General features: G+C 45.5%; 1 protein-coding gene across 1 annotated transcript in view; it reads left to right on the forward strand.

The window, feature by feature from the left end:
- LOC124711650 (PI-PLC X domain-containing protein 1-like) overlaps positions 1 to 24,287 on the forward strand; it is a 405,069-nt gene that overhangs the window by 363,202 nt on the left and 17,580 nt on the right. The window contains exons 5-7 of the mRNA XM_047241837.1: positions 4,442 to 4,712; positions 13,458 to 13,662; positions 16,001 to 16,286. Of these exons, the coding sequence (XP_047097793.1) occupies positions 4,442 to 4,712; positions 13,458 to 13,662; positions 16,001 to 16,286 (762 nt within the window). The remainder of the gene's footprint in view (positions 1 to 4,441; positions 4,713 to 13,457; positions 13,663 to 16,000; positions 16,287 to 24,287) is intronic.

Consider the following 24,287-nt stretch of genomic DNA (forward strand, 5'->3'; position numbering starts at 1 on the left):
TCGACATGTTTCATTAAGACTTTCTGCGCGTGGTTTGATCTGGACCATAGCGTGCAGGCGTATTCAGCTGTAGAGAATCATATTGCTTGTGCGGTGGTTCTCAGGATAGTCGATTTTGCTCCTCATTTGCCGTTTATGAGTTTTCACAAGATATTATTTCTCGACGTCACCTTCTGACAGACGTTTCCGCAGTGGTGGCTCTATGCCAGAGATCTGTCAAACGTTACACCCAGATATGGTGGTTCATCTGTGGTTTACAATGTGGCATTATTTCAGGAAATGCTGTCTTTTCGATTTTCTTGCCTATATCGAAGGCGAAAAGCGCTTATTTGAGCCTTCGAAGGATACGGTTGAAGGGAGTCATTTCGATAGCATTCAGACAAGGCTCTGAGTGTTTCCTCCAGCGTCTGGTCTACCTCGGAAGTCCCCTGAGGTGCGACTGCCGTCTTATCTGCGTATAGGGAATGCTTAGTATGATTAGGTGCTGGCTGGTCATTAGTGTATGGGTTAAGGAGGAGAGTAGAGCAGGGGTCAGAACGTTTCCATCAGCCAGTCCATTTGTTGGAGCTCTCCACCGGCCTCATCATAAGAAAAACGTACCTGTCACAATGTTCCTACTGTTTGTTGTGCTGCCATTGTTTATGAATACAAGGTCGTACGTCGGAGGTAAAAAATAATTTTGGTAGGCAGCACTTAACACTGAAAATAAATGTGCACACAGTTCTAGAACATCTGGCATATGTACGCAAATATTTACTATGTACCTACCAAAACTGAATTACATGCATAGAAAATTGTGCGCTATCTGCTAACTTATTCATTATTTTCACATTTTTTACATGAAAATAATTACCAAGCAGTTAGTATATTCCTTATCCATTGCCAAACATAGGGTGACGCACGAAATGAGTCACAGTTTGTTTCGTACATAATTTACGAGTCGCTCCAGATATCGTGTTAAGCGTCGCACAGCAGTAACAGTAAAGCTTGGAGAAACAAATGGGTTACGAAATGACGCCTAATTCACGAGACCGTTGCTAGGAGAATAGTGTCGACAACATGGTCGATAGTGGAAGACTAACAACTCAGCTGCGATCGACAGTTGTGTCACTTTTTCCCGACACCAAGTCGTGTGTCGGTCAGAGGCGGTTTTGACAGTAGTTAACACACAATGGGCCTCTAGCAAGAGAACCATCCGAGCCGTGCTCTGGCTGTACGATCACTTTTGTACGGGAAGCATCAATTTGGAAGCGAAACGATCTCGGACGAAGCCTGTGTGTCCGCCAGACAATACTGATGCGGTACGAGTTGCTCTACAGAGTAGCCCTGGCAGCTCGTGTTGCAAGGAGACAGCAGCGGCGTATCCAGATGCGCCATTCAGTGGATTCGTGAATGTGGGCTCTGGATATCTGCATAAGATGATTTCTGCTCAGAAAACCACTGCAAAAGATAAGTGGTAGACACTGCTGTTAGTTCGCTGGGTGGAGAACAAGGTTCTAATGTTTGAAATGGCTCTAAGCACTATGGGACTTAACATCTGATGTCGTCAGTCCCCTAGACTTAGAACTACTTAAACCTAACTAACCTGACATCACACAAATCCATGCCCGAGGCAGGATTCGAACCTGCGACCGTAGCAACAGCGCGGTTCCGGACTGAAGCGCCTAGAACCGCTCAGTCACAGCGGAGGAGGATAAGGGAAAAAACTCTCAACAAGCTCATTTTCATTTCGACGTCGTGGTTAACGAACAAAATGTTTGCTCCTGGGCTACTGGAAATCCGCAAGTGCTTCATGAACGACAATGTCATTCTCCGAGCGTTACAGCGTTCGTTCGTCCCAGTTTCCAGTCATGGACTTACTGCAGCGTTTTTCTCTGAATAAACTGAGAACAATCGGCAATAACTTCGGAAGCAACGAATTAACGTATGTAGTAGCACCAGAGTGGCGTTGTGGTGTAACGGTTTCCAACGTGATACCAAGTCGTCCATGACGTTGTCCCCCCAATGTTCGACTTTTTCGCGTTGGCCTTAGTGAGACAGAGCGATGCTGTCGTTGCCACGAAATGGATCCATCATGTCGTCGGCTGCTCGCTAGCGGACGCAGAATTTGGCTCCGTCGACGATTGGCCTTTCTTGCCAGGACGACGGAAGCGCCAATCTGCAGTGAGGTTCCCCTGCGTCCCGATTCAACATCCTTTCTCAAAACGAAGAGCAATACAGTCATGTGGCTTATCGAGAATTGTGTTCATCACGTAGTGGGGGGAGGGGAGGGGCCGTACGAGCCTGGCCCTTGCCCTTTTTATCAATACGAATTGTTGGTTGGTTGTTTTGGGGGAAGGGACCAAACAGCGCAGTCATCTGTCCCATCGGATCAGGGAAGGATGGCGAAGGAAAGCGGTCGTGCCCATTCAAAGGAACTATCCCGGTATTTGCCTGAAGCGATTCAGGGAAATCACGGAAAATCTAAATCAGGATCGCCGGACGGGGGTTTGAACCGTCGTCCTCCCTAATGCGAGTCCAGTGTGCTAACCACTGCCCCACGTCGCTCGGTACTCTTTTTACCAACATATGATTACGATCCATTGGACGTGGCAAAGGATGGCACACTATCGTGAGATTTTTGCGAATATGCTGTACCTGGTATTCAAGTGTCAAGCAGTTGGATGATGTGTGGAGCCCCTTTTCTGGTCGTATGTATCATTGTTACCTGGCTTTTGATAAAATTGACAAAAAGAAGAAAAAAAAGTGTTGACTTAACTGGTCCGCTTGGTGTTTCGTCATGAACCCTTTTCAGGCGTATTGTTAGAGATTTTATTTCATTTGTGAGGTCCTGTTCGTCTACTTTTTTGTTTAATTAATAAAAAATGAACAAAATTGTTTGCAGGCCATAACTGGAAATGATTATTTTTTTCTTTTTTCAGTTGTAGAAGCCAAGTACGATTAAGAACGATTTTGTTTGTTTCCCTTTTAAGTACCGACTTGTTAGGTTTCAACACAAAAAAATAAATAAAGATAAAAAATTTAAAAAGTCCAGTACCATGTGTAGGACCAGCACAGCGAGAGGCTGGCGGCAGGCATCGTGGCCAGGCCTCCGATTCAACCCCATGTCTCCACCCAGCCTGGACCTGACTGTGGCCGTGCTGGTGGCGGTAGAAGTTTTAATTCATTCCTCCAGCGTAGATAATTTACACTGAAGGGCGAAAGAAATTGGTGTAGGTATGCATATTCAAATACAGAGATATGTAAACAGGCAGAAAACGGCACTGCTGTCGGCAACGCCTATATGAGACAACAAGTGTCTGGAGCAGTTGATAGATCGGTTACTGCTGCTACAATGGCAGGTTATCAAGATTTAAGTGAGTAGTCGGAGCACGAGCGGTGGGACACAGCATCTCCGGGGTAGCGATGAAGTGGGGATTTTTTCCTCACGACCATTTCACGAGTGTACCGTGAATATTAGGAATCCGGTAAAACATCAAATCTCCGACATCACTGTGGCCGGAAAAAGATTCTGCAAGACCGGGACCAACGACGCCTGAAGAGAACCGTTCAACGTGACGGAAGTGCAGCCTTTCCGAAAATTGCTGCATATTTCAATGCTCGGTCATCGACAAGTGGCAGCGTGCGAACCATTCAACGAGACATCATCGATATGAGCTTTCGAAGCCGAAGGCTCATTCGTATACCGTTGATAGCTGCACGACACAAAGCTCTACGTCTCACCTGCGCCCGTCGACGCCGGCATTGGACTGTTAATGACAGGGTGGTCGGACGTCTCGTTTCAAATTGTATCGAGCGGATGGAGGTGTACGGGTATGGGGGGCAACCTTACGAATGCATGGATCCTGGATGTCAAAAGGGGACTGTTCAAGCTGGTGGAGGCTCTGTAAAGGTGTGGGGCGTGTGTAGTTGCAGTGATATGGCACCCATGATACGTCTAGATACGACTGACAGGTGACATGTGCGTAAGCATCCTGTCTGATCACCTGCGTCCATTCATGTCCATTGTGCATTCGGACGGAGAATTCCAGCAGGATATGCGACACACCACACTTCCAGAGTGGCTCTAGGAAAACTTTTTCTGAATTTAAACTCTTCCGCTGGCCACCAAACCTCAGAGACATGAATATTATTATGTGGGATGCCTCGCAATGTACTGTTCAGAAGAGATCTCCACCCCTTCGTACTCTTACTATTTTATGAACTGCTCTGCACGATTCGTGGTGTCAGTTGCCTGCAGCACTACTTCAGACACTAGTCGAGTCCATGCAGCGTCGTGTTGCAGCACTTCTGCGTACTCACGGGTACCCTACACAATATTGGGCAGGTACCCTAACAGTTTCTCTGGCTCTTCAGTTTATAAACGCCTTTTATTTGTCGCGTTGTTTCCATAGTTTGGTAGCTGAGACAGGAGAGGTGAGAGCGGGCGCGGCTGTTGCAGCTACGAGGCGACGGACCTGGGCCGGTGGGCGGGGCTGGTGCCGCGGTCTGCGGGCGACGTGTCGTCGTCGGCGGTGGGCGTGTCCTCGCTGGCGACGCGGCCGCGCTGGATGGAGCAGAGCCGCGCGCAGCTGGGCCCGCTGCCGCTCACGGCGCTCTTCCTGCCCGGCACGCACGACTCGGGCGCCTACAAGCTGTTCAGCGCCGCCGACGCCGCCGCCAGCGCCGCGCTGCCCAGGGAGACGCTCATCGACAAGTACTCCGTGGCTCAGGTGGGCGCGCTGCCGGCCCGGGCACACGCGCCACGGCTCTGACGCCCAGGAGATAAGACCTTTTTACACTACTGGCCATTAAAATTGATGCACCGCGAAGATGACGTGCTACAGACGCGAAATTTAACCGACAGGAAGAAGATGCTGTGATATGCAAATGATTAGCTTTTCAGAGCATTCATACGAGGTTGGCGCCGGTGGCGACACCTACAACCTGCTGACATGAGGAAAGTTTCCAACCGATTTCTCATACACAAACAGCAGTTGACCGGCGTTGCCTGGTGAAACGTTGTTGTGATGCCTCGTGTAAGGAGGAGAAATGTGTACTATCACGTTTCCGACTTTGATAAAGGTCGGATTGTTCCATATCGCGATTCCGGTTTATCGTATCGCGACATTGCTGCTCGCGTCGGTCCAGATCAAATGACTGTTAGCAGAATATGGAATCGATGGGTTCACGAGGGTAATACGGAACGCCGTGCTGGATCCCAACGGCCTCGTATCACTAGCAGTCGAGATGACAGGCATCTTATCCGCATGACTGTGCAGCCACGTCTAGATCCCTGAGTCAACAGATGGGGACGTTTGCAAGACAACAACCATTTGCACGAACAGTTGGACGACGTTTGCAGCAGCATGGACTATCAGCTCGGAGACCGTGGCTACGGTTACCGTTGACGCTGCATCACAGACAGGAGCGCCTGCGATGATGTACTCAACGACGAATCTGGATACACGAATGGCAAAATGTCATTTTTTCGGATGAATCCAGGTTCTGATTACAGCATCATGATGGCGACATCCGTGTTTGGCGACATCGCGGTGAACGTACATTGGAAGTGTGTATTCGTTATCGCCATACTGCCGTATCACCCGGCGTGATGGTATAGGGTGCCATTGGTTACACGTCTCGGTCACCTCTTGTTCGCATTGACGGCACTTTGAACAGTGGACGTTACATTTCAGATGTGTTACGACCCCTGGCTCTACCCTTCATTCGATCCCTGCGAAACCCTACATGTCAGCAGGATAATGCACGACCGCACGTTGCAGGTCCTTTACGGGCGTTTCTGGGTACAGGAAATGTTCGACTGCTGCCCTGGCAAACGTATTCTCCAGATCTCTCACCAACTGGAAACTTCTGGTCAATGGTGGCCGAGCAACTGCCTCGTCACAATACGCCAGTCACTACTCTTGATGAACTGTCGTATCGTTTTGAAGCTGTATGGGCACCTGTACCTGCACACGCCATCCAAGCTCTGACTTAATGCCCAGGCGTATCAAGGCCATTATTAAGGCCGGAGGTGGTTGGATACTGATTTCTCAGCGTCTGTTGTTGTTGTTGTGGTCGTCAGTCCTGAGACTGGTTTGATGCAGCTCTCCATGCTACTCTATCCTATGCAAGCTTCTTCATCTCCCAGTACCTACTGCAGCCTACATGCTTCTGAATCTGCTTAGTGTATTCATCTCTTGGTCTCCCTCTACGATTTTTACCCTCCATGCTGCCCTCCAGTACTAAATTGGTGGTCCCTCGATGTCTCAGAACATGTCTTACCAACCGATCCCTTCTTCTAGTCAAGTTGTGCCACAAGCTCCTCTTCTCCCCAATTCTATTCAATACCTCCTCATTAGTTATGTTTTCTACCCATCTAATCTTCATCATTCTTCTGTAGCACCACATTTCGAAAGCTTCTATTCTCTTCTTGTCTAAACTATTTATCGTCCACGGTTCACTTCCATACATGGCTACACTCCATACAAATGCTTTCAGAAACGACTTCCTGACACTTAAATCTATACTGGATGTTAACAAATTTTTCTTCTTCAGAAACGCTTTCCTTGCCATTGCCAATCTATATTTTATATCCTCTCTACTTCGACTATCATCAGTTATTTTGCTCCCCAAATAGCAAAACTCCTTTACTACTTTAAGTGTCTCATTTCATAATCTAATTCCCGCAGCATTACCCGACTTAATTCGACTACATTCCATTATCCTCGTTTTGCCTTTGTTGATATTCATCTTATTCGCTCCTTTCAAGACACTGTCCATTCCGTTCAACTGCTCTTCTAAGTCCTTTGCTGTCTCTGACAGAATTACAATGTCATCAGCGAACCTCAAAGTTTTTATTCCTTCTCCATGGATTTTAATACCTATTCCGGGTTTTTCTTTTGGTTCCTTTATTGCTTGCTCGATATACAGCATCTATGCACCCAAATTGCGTGAAAATGTAATCACATGTCAGTTCTAGTATAATACGAGTATATCTGTCCAATGAATACCCGTTTATCATCTGCATTTCTTCTTGGTATGCCGGCCGAAGTGGCCGTGCGGTTAAAGGCGCTGCAGTCTGGAACCGCAAGACCGCTACGGTCGCAGGTTCGAATCCTGCCTCGGGCATGGATGTTTGTGGTGTCCTTAGGTTAGTTAGGTTTAACTAGTTCTAAGTTCTAGGGGACTAATGACCTCAGCAGTTGAGTCCCATAGTGCTCAGAGCCAGTTGAACCATTTTTTTCTTCTTGGTGTAGGAATTTTAATGGCCAGTAGTGTAACAGCTTTTTAACAGCTATCGATCCTATTTCACTCTTGAATGTCTATGGCTACGAAGATGAAATCGGTGTTATCTTACTGTAATTGTTATTTTATCACATATTAAAGAGAATAAACGTAACTGATGCTACTAATATTAGTATCACAAGTAGTCTGTCTTTAACAGTAATGGATTTGAGCATTTATCTACATTGGCAATTTTGGGTCCAATTATAAAGAGTGTTCCTTCCTTGTCTTTAGCTGTCATTCTCGTAAAATTTCGATATTGTTGCACATTTCCCATCACAAGCTCTACAATGAGTATCTTGCCTGCTCCAAAATCGTCCTGCCGCGTAATCGCCTAGTCGCCTCTCTTATAGAACACGAACATTTACGCCGGCCGAAGTGGCCGTGCGGTTAAAGGCGCTGCAGTCTGGAACCGCAAGACCGCTACGGTCGCAGATTCGAATCCTGCCTCGGGCATGGATGTTTGTGATGTCCTTAGGTTAGTTAGGTTTAACTAGTTCTAAGTTCTAGGGGACTAATGACCTCAGCAGTTGAGTCCCATAGTGCTCAGAGCCATTCGAACCATTTTTGAACGAACATTTACGTTTTTTCTTTGCCACTTAAAGTATTAAAAGTGCAGCCGCAGCCCGACGCTCTTCCTTCACGCACAGAACTACACCAGGCAAACCTGACAGTGGGTGATCTCTCAGCTCTCACAGACACTCTGACCCTTCTGTGTGTTAACGCTTCTGACATCTGACATCTCTCAGACACTTCCAGGAAGTACTCACAAGCAACCGTCAGACGGTAACTACCAGCGAAAATTCGCCCCTGGTGTAAGTAATAATGCGAGTACTACCTGAGAGTACCAAACTGCCTGAGATCAAAAAACTCTCAGGTGTACCTCAGCCCTCATAACGTTGCTGGTTTCCATTCAGATTCTGTAGTGTAGGCTTTTCCGGACGTCGTGCCCACCCGCGAGCGCCGACCACAGGAGGACACTGGGGTCAGCAACAGGTTGACACGCCGCCACTTGAGAAACCGGGTCCGCGACTACAAGACGGTTCTGCAACGGGAGTGGGGGCGCCGTTTACTTTTTTGTTTTGGATCATTACTCTTCTGACTGGTTTGATGCAGCCCGCCATGAATTCCTCTCCTCTGCTAACCTATTCATCTCAGAGTAGGACTAGCAACCTACATCCTCAATTATTTGCAGGATGTATTCAAATCTCTGTCTTCCTCTACAGTTTTTGCCTTTAGTACCATAGAAGTCATTTCCTTATGTCTTAACAGATGTCCTATCATCCTGTCCTCCTTATCATTGTTCTCCACATATTCCTTTCCTCTCCTCATTTCTTACCTTATCAGTCCACCTAATTTTCGACATTCGTCTGTAGAACTACATCTCAAATGCTTCGATTCTCTTCTATTCCGGTTTCCCCACAGTCCATGCTTCACTACCATACAATGCTATTATACTCCAGACATACATTCTCCGAAATTTCTTCCTCAAATTAAAGCTTATGTTTGATATTAGTAGACTTCTCTTTGCCAGGAATGTCCTTTTCGCCAGTGCTAGTCTGCTTTTGATGTCTCCTTGCTCCAGCCGCCATTGGCTCTGTTACTGCATAACGATAGTTATGCTGACGTCGCAAGCTGAAGATAAGAGGTAAAGTATATAAGGATATTGGAAGGGTAATACAATACATAAAGGGAGATGAACATCTGATATTCATGGGGGACTGGAATGCAGTTGTAGGGGAAGGATTAGAAGAAAACGTTACAGGTGAATATGGGCTTCGGACAGGTGATGAGAGAGGGGGAAGACTAATTCAGTTCCTTAATAAATTTCAGCTAGTAATAGCGAATACTCAATTTAAGAATCACAAGAGGAGGAGGTATACTTGGAGAAGTCCGGTTGACATGGGAAGATTTCAGTAAGATTAGATCATGGTCAGACAGAGATCCCGAAATCAGGTACTGGATTCTAAGGCGTACCAGGGAGCAGATATAAAATCAGATCACAATGAAGAGAAGCCCGAAGTTTAAAAGATAAGTCAGGAAGAACCAGTACTCCAAGAAGTGAGATACAGAAGTATTAAGGAATGACGAGATACGCTTCAAGTTTTCTAAATCTATAGGCACAGCAATAAGGAATAGCTCAGTAGGCAGTACACTTGAAAAGGAATGGATATCTCTAAAAAGAGCAGTCACAGAAGTTGGAAAGGAAAACAAAAGTATAAAGACGGTAACTGCGAAGAAACCATGGGTAACAGAAGAAATAATTCACCTGATCGACGAAACAAGGAAGTACAAAGATTTTCTGGGAAATTCAGCAATACAGAAACAAAGTCACCGAGAATGACATGAACAGGAAGCGCAGGGAAGCTAAGATGAAATGGCTGCATGAAAAATGTGAAGAAATCGAAAAAGAAATGATTATCGAAAGGACTGACTCAGCATTTAGGAAGGTAAAACACTTTTCGTTGGAATTAAAAGCTAGGATGGTAACATTAAGAGTGCAACGGGAATTCCACTGTAAAATGCAGAGGACAGAGCGGATAGGTGGACAGAATAATTGAGAGAGCGGATAGGTGGACAGAATAATTGAAAGCCTCTATGAGGGCAAAGATTTGTTTGATGTGATAGAAGAAACAGCAGGACTAGATTTAGAAGAGATTATTGATCCAGTATTAGAATCAGAATTTATAAGAGCTTTGGAGGACTAAGATGAAATAAGACAGAAGGAATAAAATTTTTAAAATCATTATGGGAAGTGGCAACAAAACGACTATTCACGTTGGTGTGTAGAATGTATGAGTCTGGCGACATAACATCTGACTTTCGGAAAAGCATCATCCACACAACTCCAAAGAAGGCAAGAGCTGACAAGTGCGAGAATTATCGCACAATCAGCTTAACGGCTCATGCATCCAAGTTGCTTACAAGCATAATATACAGAAGAATGGAAACGAAAATTGTGGATGCGCTAGATGACGATCAATTTGGGTTTAGGAAATGTAAAGGCACGATAGAGGCAATTCTATCGTTGCGTTTAACAATGGAAGCAAGACTAAAGAAAAATCAAGACACGATCATAGGATTTGTGGATCTGGAAAAAGCGTTCGACAACGTAAAATGGTGCAAGTCGTTCGATATTCTGAAATAAGTAGGGGTAAGCTATAGGGAGACGCGGGTCATATACGATGTGTACAACAGCCAAGAAAGGATAATAAAAGTGGACGACCAAGAACGAAGTGCTCGTATTAAAAAGGGTGTAAGACAAGGATGTAGCCTTACGCCCCTATTGTTCAATCTGTACATCGAGGAAGTAATGATGGAAATAAAAGAAAGCTTCAGGAGTGGAATTAAAATTCAAGGTGAAAGGATATTAATGATACGATTCGCTGATGCCATTGCCGTCCTAAGTGAAAGTGAAGAATAATTACATGATCTGCTGAACGGAATGAACAGTCTAAAGAGTACAGAGTGTGGATTAAGAGTAAATCGAAGAAAGAAGAAGGTAATGAGAAGTAGCAGAAATGAGAACAGCGAGAAACTTAACATCAGGATTTATGGTCACGAAGTAGATGAAGTTAAGGAATTCTGCAACCTAGGCAGTAAAATAATCAATGACGGACGGAGTAAGGTGGACATGAAAAGCAGACTAGCAATGACAAAAAGGGCATTCCTGGCCAAGAGAAGTCTACTAATTTCAAATATCTGCCTTAATTTGTGGAAGAAATTTCTGAGAATGTACGTCTGAAGCGCAGCATCGTATGGTAGTGAAACATGGACTGTGGGAAAACCGGGACAGAGGAGAATCGAAGCATTTGAGATGCGGCGCTACAAACGAATGTTGAAAATTTGGTGGACTGATAAGGTAAGGAATGAGGAGGTTCTGTGCAGAATCGGAGAGGAAAGGAATATGTGGAAAACACTGATAAGGAGAAGGGGCAGGATGATAGGACCTCTGTTAAGGCATGAGGGATTGACTTCTATTGTACCAGAGGGAGCTGTGGAGGAAGGCAGCGATTGGAATACATCCAGCAAATAATTGAGGACGTAAGTTGCTAGGGCTACTCTGATATGAATAGGTTAGCATAGGAGAGGAATTCATGGCGGGCCGCATCAAACCAGTCACAAGACTGATGACCAAAAAAAAAAAACATTTTATCTGTGGAGACAGGCGTATGTCGTTGTGTATGTGGTGAAGGTCAGAAATCTCGCACGCCTTAGGGAGCGGATTGTTGATGCTTGGGCTCCATTCCTGTATATGCGTTGGTGAAAGTCCGTGAAGAATGTGTCAGTTATCTAAAAACAACGTTGCCGCTTTCTGAGCAACATGGAGAGCACAATTTTTAGCCTGTATGTCTTATCACCAGCCTTTGCGTTGTTCTGTATGAAATGTGACATCATTCTAGCGCAAAGAAAGGCACCATTGTTTTTGTCATGCAATTCTCTGTGTGGTTGATATATCACATGACACTATTTGAAGATTACAAGTTGCATCTAAGATCATGAATTCCAAATTGGCCGCCATGATGGCTCCACAACCTCCCAGATTTTTCTCCTGCTCCACCTCATACTACTTGGCTTCAGGTTTCAGTATATCCAACTGGTTTTGTTCAGGAAAGGTGATTACGCAAGTATGGGCCACACAGTATTGCCCGCTTGCTATTCGAGTGTTATTAAGAGGGGATTGTATACTACGTAAAAAGTTTCTAAAGCCCACATCACATAAATATTTCTTTACTCACAATAAAACGGTTACTGTCATCTTCAAGTCTCCAAAAATTTATGTTACAAAATGTGTTCATTTTGAGTTGGACCTGACGTCGTGTAGATAAAATCTACCTTATCTACATGACATGGCAATGAAAACATTTTATAGCATAAATTTTTGAAGGCCTGAAGACGACAATAAAATCTGTCGAAACCGGTTGTTTGCAAATAAAGAAATGTTTATCGAATTTGCATCTAGAAAGTTTTTACCAAGTAAAGCTGATCGCTTCTTCTAATTTCTCAGCATTAGGAAATTCAGTCAAATTGTAGATTAGTTTACGGTCGAAAGTTAGCAGCAGGTATTTTACTGTATTGGTGACTTGTAAAGAAAGTTAAGTAGAAATTCGTAAGATGGCATTCGTGGGAGTTTCGTCTTAAAATAATTACTTGTGTTTTGGCAGGGTTAGTAATTTGTCATCGAAGATTCCTATTGCCAACGAGAATGCTACGAGGGGCGTTCAGTAAGTAATGCAACAGATTCTTTTCTGAAACCAGGTTGGTTTCATTCGGGATTCCAATACAGCACATTATCCTCCACCCCTTTGGCTAAAACACCCTAATTTTCATCATAACCTCCGTTCAAGGTAACGGGCATATGCCACCTTAGTCGGAGGGCCTGCATGCCCACGTAGTAACACACTACTGGTCGACATCGGAGCCAATGTCTTGCTATGTCAATAACGTATTCATCATCGATATACTACTTCCTGTGGAGTGCATCCTTCGTTGGGCCAAACAGATGGGAACTGGAATGTGCGTAGGCAGTGAGGAATCCAGCGGGCACACACCTTTGAGTAACACAACTAACAGACGAGTGTGTCAGCGCTACCAACAGACGCCCAGTTGTGCAGAGAGGTGTCTGAGTGTGACCCATCGATGACACCGAATGAGAGTGTGCGTGCATTCCACGTGCGGCCGGCCGGCACGCAGGAGATCGGAAAAGTGTGCACGACCTTGTCGAGATGATGGCAGACACCTCGCCCATCGACTCACCGTGCTTTTGTTTACTGCCTGGTCTCTGTAGATTTCGCGTAAGCGCCTACGAATATCTGTGATGCTCCGGTTTTCCGCCAGAAGTAACTCAATGACAGCTCACTGCTTTGTAAATACCTCCATTACGACGGCATTTTGAAAGCTATGTATAGCGCCGCCACCTATTGGACATTCATAAAACTACACGGGCTGAAGCGGGAATATTACACGATTTCCCCGTAACAAATTCCACATTTTTCAACAGAAATTGGCTGAGAAAGAAAAGCTATTGCATTACTTATTGAACGCCCGGGGGAAGAGAATTGGTCGTGTCATTTACAAAGGAGACGTACCAGAATTTGACTTGAGCGACACAGATGATGCGAGAAAAACCCGACGAACGGCCGCCAGCTTCAGAGTGGGAGTTGTGTGACGGTGACGGCTGCCCGCAGGAGGAGTCTGTGCTGTGGCAGCTGGCGTTCGGCGTGCGCTACCTCGACCTGCGCGTCGCCTACTACCCGCTGACGGAAGAGGTGTGGTGGCTGAACCACGGCCTGGTGCGCTTCCGGCCGCTGGCCGACGTGCTGCAGCAGGTGCTCACCTTCGTCCAGAACACCCAGGAGGTCGTCGTGCTCGACTTCCACGAGTTCCCCGTCGGTAAGTCACTCTCCTACTTGCTCACACATTTCATCCACTCTTCCTGTATATGTGGCTCTTACTCAGTTAGGAATACAAATCGGTTATAAATCTAAAGGGGATTTTGCTATATGGGAACAAATTGTACCAAACCATCCTGAGAGGAAGGGTGGCCAGAAATACGCTCTAAGACAAAAAAGCGACGGACCTCGAAGGAGGTATCCCAGTCGGTAGATGTGATGCACACTTACAGACAAAAGAAAAATTGAATTATTTATACAAGAGCATGAGCTTCACAAATTGAGCAAGTCGATAATTTGTTGGCCCACTTCTGGCAATTGTGCGAGCAGTTACTCGGCCTTATATTAATTGAGAGAGTTGTTTGAAATCTTCCTGAAGGACGGCGAGCCAGATTCTGTCCAACTGGCGAGTTAGATCGTCAAAATCGCAAGCTGGTTGCTGGCACCTGCTCATAATGCTCCAAAGGTTCTCAATTGGGGAGCGATCCGGCCACCTTGCTGGCAAAGGTAGGGTTTGCAAGTTCGAAGACAAGCAGTAGAAACTTTCGCCGTGTGCGGACGGACAATATCTTGCTGAAATGTAAGCCGAGGATGGCTTGCAAAGGCTCCTACTATGAAAAGAAACGACACCCCAGACCATCACTCCTGGTTGTCGGACTGTATGGTGCGCGACCGTCGGGTTGATAACCCACCGCAGTCTGGGGCGTCTCCACACACGTCTTCGCTGGTCGTCGTTCAGTTGGAAGCGGGACTCATCGCTATACACAATTCTACTCCAGTCAGTGAAATTCCAGGCCGAAGACGTGTCTTGAGACCCCTCAGCCAGCAGTGGGATGCCAACGGCCCGACAATCGGGAGTGACTGCCTGAGGCGCCATTCGTATTCATAACAGGACCTCTCGGTTGTCATCCCCGGCACCCTTGCTGCACAGTGGTACGTCGGCGACATTCTACGCCCCGTTTTGTTGCCATTCGTGGCAAGCTATGCTAGGCTGACATTTCAGCAAGACAATGACCGCCCCCATACGCGATAGTTTCTACTTCTTGTCTTTGTGCTTTTGAAACACTATCTTGGCCAGCGAGGTCGCCGGGTCTCCCCCCAACTGAGAACTTTGGAGCATTATGAGCAGGGGCCAGCAACCAGCTCGGGAGTTTGACGACCTAACGCGCCGTCTGGACGGAATCTGCTACGATGTCCGTCAGCAGGACATCTGGCAACTCTGTCAGTCAGCACCAAACCGAATAGCTGCCTGCGTAAGGGCCAGAGGTGGACCGATTCCTGAAGTTAGTTTTCTTGAACAAATCATAAGATTTTTCTGAAATTGTAATCCTGTGTTTCTTTTGAACATGTCCCATTCCGTTCGGACAATTCGTTAGTGCTGCGTTAGTATTGGATTTTTTTCCCAGCGTCAGTTCAGGTGTGTATTACTCGCGATCGCCTTATGGGATCAGTCATGCCTTCACAACGTCTCACAGGCGAGACATATCCAAACTCCACTGACGTGCCGTAAGTAATGCCTTTCGTGGTGCGAAGAGTGAAGTGGCTACTCAAAGATAATCCCACAGCACATTGTCGTCTTAAATGTAAAGCTAAGACACTGGTACGTACAGAATTTTCCCACTTGCTTCCAGTCATTGAAACCTACACTGTCAAATATCTTTTATCGCCTCCTTAAGTGGGTATACCTAACTTGGAACGCGTTTCAGGCCACACGTCCACATTCGTTAGAAACTGATGTATAAGTCTTGTGGCAGCGTAATTAACTGAGTGGAAATCACCCAGACTTCATTCTCGCAGTATTTGAGAATGAGAGCCCTTAGCAGCTTCTGACTATCTTTACACATAATTCCAAACCTTTTCGAATCTTTTTCTGGCTGACACACCCCATGACATCAGCATAAAGCATAAAGTTTTAATTTAGTACTTCTTTACTACCAACTCTATTAGCAACACACTTTGTAGACAGTATCCGTGTATACCACTGAATGTACCTGCAGAATTACGTAATTGTACGACACAGATCAGGACATACGATTTCATAAACACTGAGCTGCACGAAAACCTTTAGTGTCTGCAGCTTAACGTCGAGTATTTAACACATCAACTAATTAGTAAAGTGGATAGATGTTTGAAGGTGTTTCATACGGCCCAATTCGATTCTTTAAAGAAACAGGAATGGGGGACGGAAGTTACTGTTACTTTCCAAAGGTTTTTTTTTTTTTGCTTAATGTTATGGGCCAAATATTGTTTTTTTAAAAAAATATTTGTTTTCATAATAAATAAAGTTCTCCCCCTTTGACAACATCCCGGTATCGTGGTGCGTGTGTTGCGCATGGCAGGCTTCCGGCAGCAGGGCCGCCGGCTGGGCAGCGTGCACGACCAGCTCGTGGCGGAGCTGCGCACGCAGCTGGGGGCCGTGGCGGCGCCGCCCACGGCCGGGGGCGGCGGCTGGGCGGCTACGCTGGACCAGCTGTGGGCCGGCGGCCGGCGCCTCGTCGTCTCCTACAACGACGCCACCACCGTGGCCGGCAACGCCGACTTCCTGTGGAGCGCCGTCTCGCAGAAGTGGGGCGACGTGCGCACGCTGGACGACCTCCACGACTACCTGCAAGGCCTCTACCTCAGGTGCGCAACCTACTCGTCAGGATCGCTCAGTGACGTCAAGGCGATGTGTACACGTCCAGATGCACATTTCAAGTAAACCTGCGACTTCACAGCCCGACTAGTTGGTCGCCACAGCCCCCTGCACTGACTGGAGTGTGAGATGGGGTAACCACGTAGAGGTCCGCCAGAAACCGACGCACCCAGACCACAGACGAGACCGTTACAAAATCGCCCACACAAGGGTGAACGGGTCGGGGCACGCCCACTCCGATGGGGATTGTTGGGCGACTGTTCGGCCTGTGTACGGGGGTCTTAAGCCGAGGGTGACACTGACGTCACCTTCTCCTGAGTGTGAGCGGACTCACGGCAATCGCATCATATACCCAAAGGAAACAGCTATAAATTTGTGACAAGAAAAAATATACGAAGGTTCCTGCCTAACCACAGCCTCGGAAATCGCTATACATTCTGAAATAAACAGCCAAATATTTGTCAGAAGTGAGACACAGTGAGGTGACGAAAGTCGTGAGATAGCGAAATGTGCATATACAGATGGCAGTAACATCGCGTACTCGAGGTATAAAAGGGCAGTGCATCGGCGGAGCTGTAATATGCACTCAGGTGACCCGCGTGAAAAAATTTTTCGACGTGATTACGGCTGCACGAGGGAAATTAACAGATTGTAAAGGTAGTTGGACCTACACGAATTGGACGTTCCATTTTGGAAAGCGTTAGGGAATTCGATATTCTGCATTTCACAATGTCGAGAGTGTGCCGAGAATACCAAATTTCAGACATTACCTCTCACCACAGACAACACAGTGGCCTATGGTCTTACTTTACGACTGAGAGCAGAGCCATATCCGTAAAGGTCTCAGTGCTAAAAGACGAGCAGTTCTGCTTGAAATAAGTACAGAAATCAATGCGGGACCTGCGACGAACGTATCCCTTAGGACACTGCAGCGTAATTTGGCGTTAATGGGCTATGGCAGCCTACGAAGCCGCGGACCCAATTTGTCAACAAGGCACTGTGCAAGCTGGTGGTGGCTCCATGTTGCTGTTCACCGTGTTTACATGGAATGGACTGGCGCCTCTAGTCAGACTGAACGATCATTCACTGGAAATATGCTGCTACTTGGAGACAGTCTGCAGACATTCGTGGACTTCATGTTCCCAAACAAAGACGCAATTCTTACGGATGACAATACGCCATATCACCCGACCACAATTGTATACTAACAGTTTGAAGAACATTCTGGACAATTTCAGCAAATGATTTCGCCACCAAAATCGTCCAATATGAACCCGTCGAACATTAATGGGACGTAAGCGAGAGGTCAGTTTGTGCACAAAATCCTGCACTGCCAACACTTTAGCGTTTATGGACCGGTATGGAGGCAGCATGGCTTAATATTCTTATTGGGAGCTTCCGACGACCTGTTCGGTCCACGTCACATCGAGCTGCTGCGCCACCCCCCGCACAAGAAGGTCCTACACGATATCCCATGACTTTTGTCACCTCAGTGCATAGACGTCATTGTAGGGCCGCTCAAAGGGGTTGCAAGACCTACCACCGCCCAGGGCGGCAAGATTATGCTAGCGGCAAAACTTTAATTTTTAATATGGTTACGGAAGGACGAATTAAACAAGAGAATAACACATTTTGCATAAATGAATAAGTGAGAAGTACAAATCATACATAAAAACTAGTGCCTTACCGGAAATTATCTACGGAGTTGTGAAACAGGTGACAAATGAAGCACCGGGTTTGCTCACCTTGGCTGCATCTTTCAAAATACCAAAGACTGTTGCTATATTGGCAATGTTCCCAACTCAGTTTCCACCATGTGCCTACACAAAACTTGAAATGGCACTTCTGACAACCTGAGAGCCCTTACATAACAAAACAGTTCATAATAAATAAAGATAGATGTTACTACACAGCAACGTTAAACTCCTATACCGGTATCACGGAGAAAAGCTTAATAATAAATAAAGAACAAGCAAAATATGTACCCTAAACGTTTCACTTCTGTTTCATTAACTGGTGGCCCGTACGTGATTCTGATCTTGTAGACGTAACTCATTCACGTCAACAAGATGTAGGAGCGGGTCCGATATTTGAAAATAAGATGTCATGGGTGAAGGACTTTGTGAAAAAGGTTGAGTATGCCTGAAAACGCAAGGAGCAGGGGTGGGGAGAGGGGGGGGGGGTGCTTGAAATTTTTGCCACGGGGCAACAAAACCCCAGGAGCCCGCCACATGTCACGCTGCTGCTCGTCTCACTCGCACCAACTTAAGCTCTACTCTGTAAGTTCCGGCCTAACGGTACCCTCGGAAGCTGCAATATATTCGGAAAAAGCGACCAAATGTTTGTGACAAACATGAGTGCAAACGTTACTGCCACTTCCAGAATCTGTTACAAACGCGAAGATGAAAAAAAAGATACGGGGTGACTCATAAGTCCATCAGTATTTGAAAATTCAATACTTCACGGAATACGAGGGTGGCTTGGTAAGTCTGCTGCATCTTCATAAAAGAATGGAACTTTTTGTTGCGCCTTTGTTGTTGGTAAGATTGATTACTCCAAGGATTGTATACAGAATTTCAACAACGTACAGCGTGCTGTTCATTGTAGATTGTGATTCAAAACGGAGAAAACCGTGTTTCACGCTGTTATTAAAGATTTTCACTTGAAGGATTGTGCTGACACAAATCGAAACAGAATTGGATGAATTTCATGTAGACTCTGCACCATCACTGAAGACCATTTACTTTCGGATTAATGTACTTCAACGCGGTCGGACAAGCACCGAAGACAAAGCGCGCTCTGGCCGTCCAATGGAGGAAACCGCCCACAGAACCCGTGATATGGTAATTCAAGACCGCCGAATAAAAATTCGTGAGATTACTGAGACTGAGCGAGTGCATTATATCCTGCATAGAGAATTGGTTACGAAGAAGCTGTGTGCGAGGTGGGTGCCGCGGTTGCTCAGAGACTATCAGAAACGCATCCGGCACAACACTTTAACACGATGTCTGGCATTGTTCAATCGCGATCGGCAAGACTATTTGCGCCCATTTATGACTGTCGATGAAACCTGGATCCATCATTACACTTCACAGTCAATGGTGTTGTAACAAATGCTCAGCATGTCGGACATCAATCACCAACAATACCTGTATCCGAGGGAAAATATCGTGAACAGCACTATACGGGATGTTAGTAAGTATCGTGAGAAACTGCCGTCGGATGACGAATTTAGCATCCCTAATGAGTAGGATGGTTGCGGTAGCCTTGTAACTTCACATAACCCCACAACCAGTAATCACACGGGTTGAGCTCTGGTGAGCTGAGACGCCAAGAATGACGGAGGTGGCGGCTCAGCACGCGAGATGTGCACAAGATATCTTTAACACGTGTAGCTGTATTTGTGAACTGCCATCCTGCATAAAAGTCGTACCTTCAAGCAGCTGTTTATGAACCAGGCTACGGATGATGCGATTCTGTAACCTGTCACGAGTCTCTTGCAGCGTCATTGACGTGCTGCTGTCCGCCGCCTTCTGTTGACCGGTTTTAGAACTCGTTTTTTGTTTCAGTAAAACCCCTAGTCATTTCAGGCATGCGTCTCAAGATCTACTTCTCTATCTACATTATTCCGTCTATTAGTGTATTTGGAAACGATAACGGACTTTTGGATCACCCTGTATATACACGGAGAAAATTATTTAAGCCGACAAATTCTGGCAGCTTGCACGGGACACCAAAACAAACATTTTCCTCTAATGTCATAATTACCTGCGAGTATATTTAAGGCGGTAGAGGGCGTAACAGGTAGCAGCTCGAACAAATGTAAGAAACGTCCTTCATGAGCAACTGTTAATCCATTTCAGTTACAGCGTGTGCACAACCTGGATCTAGATAATTGTCCACAGAACTCAAGTTTCCGCAGTGGCCCCTGGAACAGAGTCAAATGCCTCCTACTTTTCCGTTTTGCGTGCTGTTTTCAGATAGAGCAACGTCCGGGCACGGTGAGGTCTTCGACTTCCACAATTCGTGTGTTTTGAGTGAGGTTAATCTACATCTACTCGCGCTCATGAGTTACGGTTTCACGTGAATTTGGAGGTAGATGTTGGTGATTGTTTAATTGGGCCATCTATCTAGGTCATTAAATGACAGGCATTACTAGAGCTCCATTGCCAAGACATTGCTAGAGGTGCTGCATGACGTTCCACTCGCTACAAGACAGCACATGACGGGGCGCTGGCACATTTCAGTCGTCCTGTGCGTCGATTCTTGAACCGATGGTTTCCAGAAAAGGTGATTGACAGAGGTGGTCCTGTACCGTGCCCTGCTTGATTCCCTGGTTTGACCTCTGTGGACTTTTTTGTGTGACGAGAGATGTGCAGCTTGTTTACAAAACCCTTGTTGAATCAGAAGAGGATCTGGTTGCTCAGATAGTATCAACAGAAGTAAGAATTAAGGACACTTAAGCAGTCTTCGACCATGTTAGACAGAATGCGACCGACCACTGTAATCTCTGCTCACAAGTCAATGGAGTAATTTTTTAAACACAAGTGTAATTGTGTTCTGTTGATGTTGTTTTCTCTTAGTAATAAAGAATTAAAACTTGTTTGTTACTTTTGGTCTCCACTGAAAAACACACTACAAAAATGTGTTTTCATTGTCCACGCAACCTCCTAGAGATCGATAGTTTCACTTATTTTCATACAGAAAAAATGGTCCTCTATTGGTTTAAAAAATCCTCACAGGAAGATATGACATTAGACAAAAATGTTAACTTCAGTGTCCTGTGGAACCTCCCACAGTTTGACAATTTAAATAATTTTCACCGTGTATAAAGGATGGTACAAAATGATACCAGCAAATTTTGTAGAGGGTGTCTCCAGCAACAGGTTAAGAGTAGAACCTGTGTCTGGAAGCGTCAGACAATGACGCCGTAGACTGTCAATTTTATAGGCTCTGGCGCCTGCCACTAGGCCACCCCTGTGGCAGCAAACACGACCTCGTATGCCAATGGACTGCAGTCGGATTGTCTCGCAACAGACGGTGTGCTGCTTGTTATTATATGATCGGGACTCATTGTCACAATCACCTGTGGAGATGATGGAGCTAGCTGCTGTTAGACAAATCTTCTCTCCTATGAATACAATGCTTTGTTACCTCATTGGATGGGGGTCTTGGGAACGGCTTTCCATAGGTAGTTTGTTTTCCTCATGGACCCTCTAAAATTTCCAATGTTTTTCGGTGCACACAATGTAACAGAAAGATACTGTCAGCGTTGAAATTACAGATATTAATGTCTACCTAAGCAGCAGCCGTCGCCGACTACTTCAATTTGTGGCTATCAGCTGTGTTGGAAAATTTGCTGTTTTTATTTAATTTAAAGGGAAGTAAATATGAATGCAAAGAAAAGAGGAGGCTACATAAGAGTATTCCATATGGAAGACAACAGAAAACATTTGTCTAGGAGTGAAAATTACTATTTATTCTACTGTTACAGAAATTAAATAAAACTGGAGGAGGTGTTCAAAATGCCTATCTTCGGCATCGCAGCACGCCTCACACCCGCATACCGCTGGCTGGCAGATTGACTCGAAGATATCAGGTGTGCCCAAACATGTACACACGTGGCACGTATTCTTGCATCTAAGTCCATCGTTGAGTCCACTAGGGTTTCATACACAACATTCTTCAGATGACCACACAAGAAAAAGTCTAACGGGTCGAGATCAGACGACAGACAAGTCCACATCAGCCAAGTCCACATCAGCCAATTCAGTGATCTCCAAAAACCTGTCCGACATGGGATCTGGCACTAAACTGAAATGTGTGGGTGCCTCATCATGCTGGCGCAACATACATCGACAGGATGCAAGTGGCGCCTCTTGCAGTAATTCCAGCAGTACTTCTTGAACAAACATTACATATACTTCTTGCGAGTCGAGAAGGAAGCATGTAGGGGCCAATCAAGTAATTGTGCACCATCCTAGCCCATAAATTTATAGTGAACCTTTTTTCATGACCTTGTTCATGAGTGGGGGGGGGGGGGGGGGGGAGGCAGACTCTCTTCTGCTCAAATGTCAAATGTGAGGATTATGAGTACTGAAGAAACCCTCATGGCTGAAGGACTCCTCATCAAAAAATGCAAAGAAAATGGTTCAAATGGCTCTGCACCCTATGGGACTTAATATCTGTTGTCATCAGTCCCCGAGAACTTAGAACTACTTAAACCTAGCTAACCTAAGGACATCACACACATCCATGCCTGAGGCAGGATTCGAACCTGCGACCGTAGCGGTCGCGCGATTCCAGACTGACTCCTCATCCATAAACAATGTAGCCACATGGCACAATGCTGAAAAAACTGCTGCCCAAACTATATACGTGGGGCAAAACCACGGGCTCTCAGCATTTACGCCTTCTTGAAATGGAATGGATGCCCTCCCTCCTCATGCATCACTCTCCAAACTGCTATGTGATTAATTTGCAATGTGTGTGCTACAGTATGAGTGCTGCATCAAATTTCTGTAACATGTCCTCTTTAAATAAAAGTGTGCATATGCTTCATGAATGGCATGCTCTGTTTTCATGTCTATTGATATCCGTTTCATGTAGATAATGATGAATAGTCGTGAAAGTAGAACAATCTGGTTGACACATATTTGAATATCTTTACCCATAGGTGTATAAAGCTGCGTGCTCATTTCCTCTCACTTCACCATAAACGGAATGCATACACACTGCTAAGACCAAGTGAAGTTCTCCACGATGTGGCACAACTGCACAAGACAAACTGCTGAGGAGCACTGTGTTTCTACTGCATACATTCATCTTTCCTCCGTGCTACCACCACTGTTAGCACTATCTGCATTGTTGTGACAGACGTGGATGTGTTTGCACCATCTAACATCCACAATGCTGTCTTGTCTACTATGAGACGTTCTGCCTGCTGTCCGTCAGCACACAAAGTCACGTTTGCTGCCAAAAGGGTGGACTAGTGGCAGGAGCTGGCATCTGTAACTTTGACACTCCATAGCATCATTGGATGACATTTCCAGACACTGGTTCTTTTACTCAATTTGTTCCTCAACACACCCTCTACAATCCCTGAAAGTTTGTCGGAAGAGTTCTGTTGCTCCTTGTACATTAGCATACATAAGGAAGGATATCACTTCCTTCAATACTGTAACTCGATGTCTGTAGCCAAATGGGTACACTGAACAAATGTAACTCTCAACATTATTATCATTTATCATAGGATTTCACGGAGGCTTTTATCCCTGATGTGCCAGTAACTGCCATTTAATGTTAAGGAATCATAACATGTTAACATGTTTGTGATGAATCTTTAACGTGCCATTGCCTCGAGATGGCATACTGCCATAACATGCTAGTTGCAATGCAAAGGCAATGAAATACAATGAAATCAGTGTGGCATCTCCAAAGCTGTCTTCTACCATGGTCACATCAAGTGTCACATCATTTTAACACCACTATCCAGTTATCCGAGCATCTCACTAATGTGACCCTACCTGTATGCCCACACTATACCATTGCAGAGCATGCTGAGACCATCCTGTATCCTCTACCTTCCCTCATAGAACCCTCTTTCTGCAATATTTTTTATATACAGCACAGTCATCCATGACGAGAGGCAAGTGCTCACTCTCCTGGAATCTGGAATACAGACTTTTACATCATTTCCAGATTTTCATGCACTTCGATTTTAATAAACAGCAGATTTAGCATAGCCATTTCTTTGGTGTGGTGTCACACTTGACACATTACTGCAATAAAGGCTAATTCATCAATGTTTTATAAGAGAATTTCTGATGATGTATGTTGTTTCTCCACTTGAAGAGTATCAGTGGTGTTTCACAACTCTTCCTCATGACTGATTTAATCATATGATGATGTTGTTTCAGATCAGGTTTCAGGTCATTAAAACAATAAAGGAGGCATTAATAGTACAAAAAGATTTACTTTACATTTACTAA

The sequence above is a fragment of the Schistocerca piceifrons genome, chromosome 8 (assembly GCF_021461385.2).
Source record: "Schistocerca piceifrons isolate TAMUIC-IGC-003096 chromosome 8, iqSchPice1.1, whole genome shotgun sequence".
Taxonomy (NCBI): domain Eukaryota; kingdom Metazoa; phylum Arthropoda; class Insecta; order Orthoptera; family Acrididae; genus Schistocerca; species Schistocerca piceifrons.